Below are 8,727 nucleotides of genomic sequence, written 5' to 3'. Positions count from 1 at the left end.
ATATTGCATATTATATACAATATACTATATATATATATTGTACATAATATACAATATAAAATACAGTAATATATAATATATTGTATACACATAGCTCCCAAGATGCTATTCTATGCAGGCAGGGCGCTTTTAAAAGTGGTGCCAACCCGCATTGATCCCACCGTGCAGATGGGACTGGGATTGTAAGAGGAGAGCCAATAGCAGCGCGCTCCGTGGCCCCTCCAGACTGCGCAGGCGCAGTTGCGCAGCTTGCCTCCAGCTCGTCTCCCGCTTTCCCAAAACAAGCATGGCTTCCAGTGGAGCGGAGCTCAGGCGCCGAGGGAAGTGGGGGGCGGCGGGGGAAATCGGCGGGGGAGATGCTCCCGAAGCACAAAAGCCTTGCAGCCCTTCTATTCCTGACTTGCAGCCCGGAACTTTTTGGCTCACGCGCCTGGTGCTCTTGCGCAGCACCGCCTTCATTTACTGTGAGTCCTGGGATTTCAAGGGGGGGGGGGGGAGAAGGAGAGGAGTGGGCGGGGCCTAAGAAGCAAGCCACGCCCCCTCCAGGTTCCCCACTGTCCAGGTGCATCTCTGACCCCTTCTACACTGCCATATAATCCAGATTTACAAACCATATAATCTACATTATCTGCATTGAACTAGATTATATGAGTCTACACTGCCATATAATTCAGATTATCAAAGCCACACTGCCGTATAACCAGGATTATCTGCATTGAACTAGACTTTATGAGTCTGCACTGCCATATAATCCAGATTATCTGCATTGAACTAGACTATATGAGTCTACACCGCCATATAATCCAGATCTACAAACCACATAATCCATATTATCTACATTGAACTAGACTATATGAGTCTACACAGCCATATAATCCAGATTTACCAACCACATAATCCACATTATCTGTATATGAGTCTAAACCGCCATATAATCCAGATCTACAAACCACATAATCCACATTATCTGTATTGAACTGGACTATATGAGTCTAAACTGCCATATAATCCAGATCTACAAACCACATAATCCACATTATCTGCATTGAACTAGACTATATGAGTCTAAACTGCCATATAATCCAGATTTACAAACCACATAATCCACATTGTCTGCATTGAACTAGATATATGAGTCTAAACCGCCATATAATCCAGATCTACAAACCACATAATCCACATTATCTGTATTGAACTGGACTATATGAGTCTACACAGCCATATAATCCAGATCTACAAACCACATAATCCACATTGTCTGCATTGAACTAGATATATGAGTCTAAACCGCCATATAATGCAGATCTACAAACCACATAATCCACATTATCTGCATTGAACTAGATATATGAGTCTACACTGCCATATAATCCAGATCTACAAACCACATAATCCACATTGTCTGCATTGAACTAGACTATATGAGTCTAAACCGCCATATAATCCAGATTTACCAACCACATAATCCACATTGTCCGCATTGAACTAGATATATGAGTCTAAACCGCCATATAATCCAGATCTACAAACCACATAATCCACATTGTCTGCATTGAACTAGACTATATGAGTCTACACTGCCATATAATCCAGATCTACAAACCACATAATCCACATTGTCTACATTGAACTAGATATACGAGTCTAAACCGCCATATAATCCAGATCTACAAACCACATAATCCACATTGTCTGCATTGAACTAGACTATATCAGTCTACACTGCCTTATAATCCAGATCTACAAACCACATAATCCACATTGTCTGCATTGAAATAGATGTATGAGTCTAAACCGCCATATAATCCAGATCTACAAACCACATAATCCACATTGTCTGCATTGAACTAGATATATGAGTCTAAACCGCCATATAATCCAGATTTACAAACCACATAATCCATATTACCTGCGTTGAATTAGATTATGAGTCTACACAGAGCCGGCCCTAGGTATTTTTCAAGTGTAGGCAAACAGAATTTTGGCGCCCCCCCAAACCAATCACTGAAAAATAAAAGCGTTGGATAAGCGAAAATGTTGGATAATAAGGAAGTATAAAGAAAAAGCCTATAAAACATCAAATTACATTATTATTTTAAAAATTAAGCACCAAAACATCATGTTTTACAACAAATCAATAGAAAAAGCAGTTCAATACATGGTAATGTTATGTAGGAATTACTATATTTGCAAATTTAGCACTAAACATTGAACAGGGATATAGGGCAGTGTGGACTTAGATAACCCAGATAGCCCTCAGTATTAAAAAAAACCCCTCTAAAATCAGGACAATAAATGAAGAACAACACTCTGAAAACAGAAGAAATCCAGACAGTAAACAATCAGGGACAGCTAACTCCTCCCAAAAAAAGATTCTCCCAGGCAAGAAGAAGCCAGGCCTTGAAGCCACAGGGCCATTAAATGCTAATCAAGGTGATTAATTACAACATTCACACCTGCTTCAAAGAAAAGTTCTTTCTCCCACCCTGGACCTTCTACAGATATATAAACCCCACATACCTAGCTTCCAAGTTCCTACAGACCTCACAATCTCTGAAGGCCCCAAAGGTGGGCTTGTGTGGTGCGAAGGTGGGTCTGCGCTGGCCGGAAGGCCCAAAAGAGAAGGAGGTGGAGAGTGGTGCCCTCCTCCCAGGACGATGGTGCCCCCGGGACGATGGTGCCACAGGCAAATGCCTATTTCGCCTTATGGTTGGACCGCCTCTGAGTCTACACCGCCATATGACCCAGGTTATCAAAGCCACCCAGCCATATAACCCAGATTATCTGCTTTGAACTGGATTATATGAGTCCACACCGCCATATAATCCAGATTTACAAAGCACATAATCCACATTATCTACTTTGAACTAGACTATTATCAAAGCAGATAATCCAGACCATCTGAGTGATATGGCAGTGTAGACTCATATAACCCAGTTCAAAGCAGATAATCTAGATTTATCTGCTTTGAACTAGATTGTCTGAGTCCACACTGCCATATAATCCAGTTCAAAGCAGATCATTGGGGTCTTGTATGGGCCTGGGGCTCAAGCAATTGCAATGCTCAAACAACCAGCAAAAAATCCAAGGAAATAATTCCTTTTAATAAAAATAATTAATACCTGACCTGTTTTCCACTTTTGTAGGGATTAAACCTCTCTGGAGGTTTGTGCACAGAGTCATAGAATCATAGAATCGTAGCGTTGGAAGAGACCTCACGGGCCATCCAGTCCAACCCCCCGCTAAGAAGCAGGAAATCACGTTCAAAGCACCCCTAACAGATGGCCATCCAGCCTCTGCTCAAAAGCCTCCAAAGAAGGAGCCTCCACCACAGTCCGGGGCAGAGAGTTCCACTGCTGAACAGCTCTCACAGTGAGGAAGTTCTTCCTGATGTTCAGGCTAGATGGCCATCTGTGAGGGGTGCTTTGACTGTGCCTTCCGTCCTGTCTGAAGGGGGTTGGAGTTTCAATGTGCTCACATGTGTGTGTGTGTGTGTGTATGTATAATCAATGTATAAATAATCATAAAATACAAAAACCCTGATAAAGCACATTAAAATTATATATATATACAGTAGAGTTTCATTTATCCAAGCTAAACGGGCCAGCAGAAGCTTGAATAAGCGAATAACTTGGATAATAAGGAGGGATTAAGGAAAAGCCTATTAAACATCAAATTAGGTTATGATTTTACAAATTAAGCACCAAAACATCATGTTATACAACAAATTTGACAGAAAAGGTAGTTCACTACGCAGTAATGTTATGTTGTAATTACTGTACGAATTTAGCACCAAAATATCACAATGTATTGAAAACATTGACTACAAAAATGGCTTGGATAATCCAGAGGCTTGGATAAGCGAGTGTTGAATAAGTGAGACTCTACTGTATATATATATGTGTGTGTGTGTATATATATAAATAATTTTAATGTGTTTTATCAGGGTTTTTGTATTTTATGATGTCTGATTTTATTTTTATTCCTTTTTCATTGTTAGTCTTTTTTAATATAATTTTTATTGAATTTTCCAACAACACATTACAAAAAAAATTATATACATATATATAGATTAAAAAACAACAACATACACACACACACATGTAACATGTTTTGTACTTCCATTCGTCCCTTATGAGAATCTAATTAAATTATATTATGTTTTGTCTTGTCCTGGTAGAACCTATGTTTTCTAATTACTTTAACAATTTCCAAAAAAAAGTTAAGTGATATTAGTTGCCATATAATCTCTAAATAAATTCCAGTCAGTCTTATTTGTTGGGTGTACTCTATAGGATCTTAACAGAAATGTTAATTCGTCCATGTCTCTAATGTCATCAACTTTTCCTAGCCATTCATCTTTAGTTGGAACGTCTTGTAATTTCCAATATTTCGCAAAAATAATCCTTGCTGCCGTGGTGATGTATATAAAAATTTTGTCTTCATTTGAGTTGAAATTTGTTTCCGAATCTGTCAGACCTAATAAATAATATTCTGGTTTCAATGGGAATTTTTTCTTTAATATTTTTTGGGATTCTGAGTGTATCATTTTCCAATATTTCCCTGTTTCAGAACATGACCACCAGGTGTGGAAGTATGATCCAATATGAGTCTTACATTTCCAGCAAGTGTTTTGCGTTTCTTTGTACATTTCCCCTAATTTTTTCGGTGTTATATACCACCTATGAAATGATTTTAACCAATTCTCCTTTAAATCCCATGCGTAGGTATACTTTAATTTCTTTTCCCATAAGACTTCCCACTCCTCCAGACTTATTGATCTGCCAATGTTTTTGGCCCATTGTAGCATGCAATTTTTGACTTCTTCTGTTGCATTCAACCAATCTAATAATCTATCATATATCTTAGTTATTTCTTTCTTATCATTTTGGAGGATCTTATCCCAAAAATTTTCATTTGTAGTGAAGCCAATTTCGTTATCCACCGAATATTTTTGTTTTATTTGGGCGTATTGAAGCCAAGTCAAATTTGTTAGTCTTGTTCTGTTAGTTGTCGTTCTGTTATTAAGTTACAGTTAGGTTGTTTATATTGTCTAATGTTAGTCGTCGTTCCGTTATTAAGTTATAGTTAGGTTGTTTATATTGTCTAATGTGCTTTGCCTTGATGTGAACTGTTTTGTATCATTTCCTTTGGGCATTGAATTGTTGCCCTATGTTTGGAAATCGCCCTTGGGGGGGAATAGGACGGTCTATAAATAAAGTTTGTTGTTGTTGTTATGATTGGACTGGATGCCCTCTGGGGGTCCCTCCCGGACGAAACCTGCCTCCTCCACTCTCCCGTTCTTCCCCCATAGGCGTGGCCTTTCTGGTGGCCTACCACCAAAACAAGGCCCTCATTGGCGACAGAGGCCTCCTGCCTTGCAAGCTCTACTTGGAGGACGTCAAGCGCTACGCCAAGGGCAAGGTCAACCTGGACGCCTTGAGTTACGCCCCGACCGTCTTCTGGTTCTTAGACTGGTCAAACATGGACGCTGCCCTGGATGGCGTGGCTTTGGGCGGCTTGGCCCTTTCGGCTTTCGTCTTGATCACCGCTTGCGCCAACATGGTCCTCATGGCCACCCTGTGGACACTCTACCTCTCGCTGGTCAACGTGGGGCAGATCTGGTAAGCAGCCGAGTTCCCAATGCTAGAGATGGTCATCTCTTTTAGGATTTTAGGTTTTTTAGCCCAAACTTTCGAAGAACGGCCCAAGTTGTGGATGTCATGATTCACTGATAGATGTATAGCATCTTCAGCCCTCCAGTCGTTTTGGACTTCAACTCACACAATTCCTAACAGCAATGATAAATGCACCCTTAAATAATGACATTAATAGAATACTACTACGAAGTGTGTTAAAGCGCTGAGCTGCTGAACTTGCAGACCGAAAGGTCCCAGGTTCAAACCCCGGGAGCGGCGTGAGTGGCCGCTGTTAGCTCCAGCTCCTGCTAACCTAGCAGTTCAAAAACATGCAAATGTGAGTAGATCAATAGGTACTGCTCCGATGGGAACATAACCGCACTCCATGCAGTCATGCCAATGGCCACATGGCCTTGGAGGTGTTTACGGACAACGCTGGCTCTTCGGCTTAGAAATGGAGATGAGCACCAACCCCCAGAGTCAGACATGGCTGGACTTAACATCAGGGGAAAACTTTACCTTTTTTATTACTAATAATAATAAAACTTTATTTATACCCTGCCACCATCTCCCCGCGGGGACTCGGGGCAGCTTACATGGGGCAGAGGCCCAAACAACATAAGGACAAAATAAAGCAGCATAATACAAATCACAATATAAAATAGATGAAACAGTAATACAATATATCAATTAAAACAACAATACAAGGATAAAAAATTGCATTTAAAACACATAAATGGTAAGACCGTAATAAATACAGAATAGATTATTAAAAACCCTCTGGGGCTGATTAATTAATGACTGTCTCATACTAGCATAAAGTGCTGAGCTGCTGAACTTGCTAACCAAAAGGTCGCAGGGGAGTGGAGTGAGCGCCCGCTGTTAGCCCCGGATTCTGCCAACCTAGCATTTCGAAAACATGCAAATGTGAGTAGATCAATAGGTACTGCTCCGGCAGGAAGGTAACGGCGCTCCATGTAGTCATGCTGGCCACATGACCTTGGAGATGTCTATGGAAAACGCCGGCTCTGCGACTTAGAAATGGAGATGAGCACCAACCCCCAGAGTTGAATACTGTCTTCTTGCATGGCAGGTATAGGGTTGGACTAGATGACCTTTGGGCACCTCTTCCAACTCTAGGACTCTATGAAAAAGGAGTGGCCCTAATTCAGATCTGGCTGCCTGCAGTGGGATCTCTCCTGTGCCCCATTTCTGAGCCAAACGTGCCCCAATGGAAAACCAAAGGGAGCATCATCCACACAGTTTCCCTGCCAATTTATTCTTTTTAAGTCCCTTCTTTTAATTTTTGAAGCCGTTTATCTATTTGTTTTGGGCCGGCGACTGCAGATGCCAGGCGCTGCAGACTCTTTTCAACTCGGGTCCAACTGGCGGGACGTCGGCGTGGAAAGGAAGTTTGAGCCGAGGAATTGTCCCTTCATTCTTTTTTTCTGGCTAAAAATCTATCTACTTTTTTTGCAGACCGAAACAAGGAAAGGCCTTTTGGGGTGACTGTCCTTGAAGTAAATAAATTCTTCCATTTTGGATAGATTGAGCAGGGCATCTTAAGGTCTAGCATTATGGCATATGGAGATTCAAGAATAATCACCTGGAACGTGCTTAATTTCCTTAAAACCTTTGGTCCGCTCTGTTATTGGGAGTATATTTTAGGATTGATTGATTTTACCATGGTATTGTTATATATTGATGATGAGAATTATGTTTTCCTTTGATATTTATATATCTGTATTTATTGCACCGTATTTATTGTTACAATACGAGTGCTTTGTAAGCCGCCCCAAGTTGCTTTCGGGAGATGCTGGTGGGGCAGAAATAAATTTTATTATTATTATTATTATTATTATTATTATTATTATTATTATTATTATTATTATTATGTTTTCCTTTGCTATTTATGTGTATTTATTGCACCGTATGTATTGTTATGTTATGAGTGCTTTGCAAGCTGCCCTGAGTCCCTTTTGGGAGATGGTGGCGGGGCAGAAATAATAATAATAATAATAATAATAATAATAATAATAATAATAATTATTATTATTATTATTATTATATTTTCCTTTGATATTTATGTATCTGTAATAATTGTACCGTATGTATTGTTACATTACGAGTGCTTTGTCAGCCGCCCCAAATCCCTTTTGGGAGATGGTGGTGGGTTAGAAATAATTTTTTTTTATTATTATTATTATTATTATTATTATTATTATTATTATGTTTTCCTATGATATTTATGTATCTGTATTTATTGCAACATATGTATTTTTACATTAAGAGTGCTTTGTAATCCGCCCAGGGTTGCTTTTGGGGGATGGTGGCAGGGCAGAAATAAATATTATTATTATTATTATTATTATTATTATTATTATTATTATTATTATTATTATTATTAAGTAGTGTCAGCTCTGATGAGGATTTGGATGGGAGACAGCCTGGGTTCTATAGGCTTCGTTTTGGAGGAAAGAACTGGCAAAACTACATTATAAAATTCAGTGGGTTGCCATAAGTCAGCAGAAGGCATGTTCACGTAAAACCCAAACATTTCCACAGTACTACAGTAGAGTCTCACTTATCCAACACTCACTTATCCAGCGTTCTGGATTATCCAACACATTTTTGTAGTCAATGTTTTCAATAAATCGTGATATTTTGGTGCTAAATTCATAAATACAGTAATTACTACATAGCATTATTTCGTATTGAATTACTTTTTCTGTCAAATTTGTTGTATAACATGATGTTTTGGTGCTTAATTTGTAAAATCATAACCTAATTTGATGTTTAATAGGCTTTTCCTTAATCCCTCCTTATTATCCAATATATTTGCTTATCCAACGTTCTGCCGGCCCGTTTATGTTGGATAAGTGAGACTCTACTGTACTTTAAAATCAGCAACATCTATGAACCGGAATCAGTGCAGAACCTAATGGTGCAATGGGTTAAACCCTTGTGCTGGCTGGACTGCTGACCTAAAGGTTGGATTGCTGACTTGAAGGTTGGTGGTTCGAATCCGTGAGATGGGGTGAGCTCCCGTCTGTCAGCTCCAGCTTGCAGGGTAACACATCCAAGCGTC

The 8,727-nt window shown here is 39.6% G+C and overlaps 1 protein-coding gene across 2 annotated transcripts in view; it reads left to right on the top strand.

The window, feature by feature from the left end:
- The first annotated feature begins 256 nt into the window (after nt 1–256).
- Nucleotides 257–8,727, top strand: part of lmf1 (lipase maturation factor 1) — a 120,044-nt gene continuing 111,573 nt past the window's right edge. The window contains exons 1-2 of one of the 2 annotated variants that reach the window (XM_062964711.1): nt 257–464; nt 5,315–5,624. In XM_062964711.1, the coding sequence (XP_062820781.1) occupies nt 287–464; nt 5,315–5,624 (488 nt within the window). In that variant the 5' untranslated portion in view covers nt 257–286. The remainder of the gene's footprint in view (nt 465–5,314; nt 5,625–8,727) is intronic. The other variant, XM_062964710.1, reaches the window with a different exon arrangement.

This window comes from Anolis carolinensis, unplaced genomic scaffold (genome assembly GCF_035594765.1).
Source record: "Anolis carolinensis isolate JA03-04 unplaced genomic scaffold, rAnoCar3.1.pri scaffold_13, whole genome shotgun sequence".
Classification (NCBI taxonomy): domain Eukaryota; kingdom Metazoa; phylum Chordata; class Lepidosauria; order Squamata; family Dactyloidae; genus Anolis; species Anolis carolinensis.
This window is presented reverse-complemented; position numbering and strand designations above follow the sequence as displayed.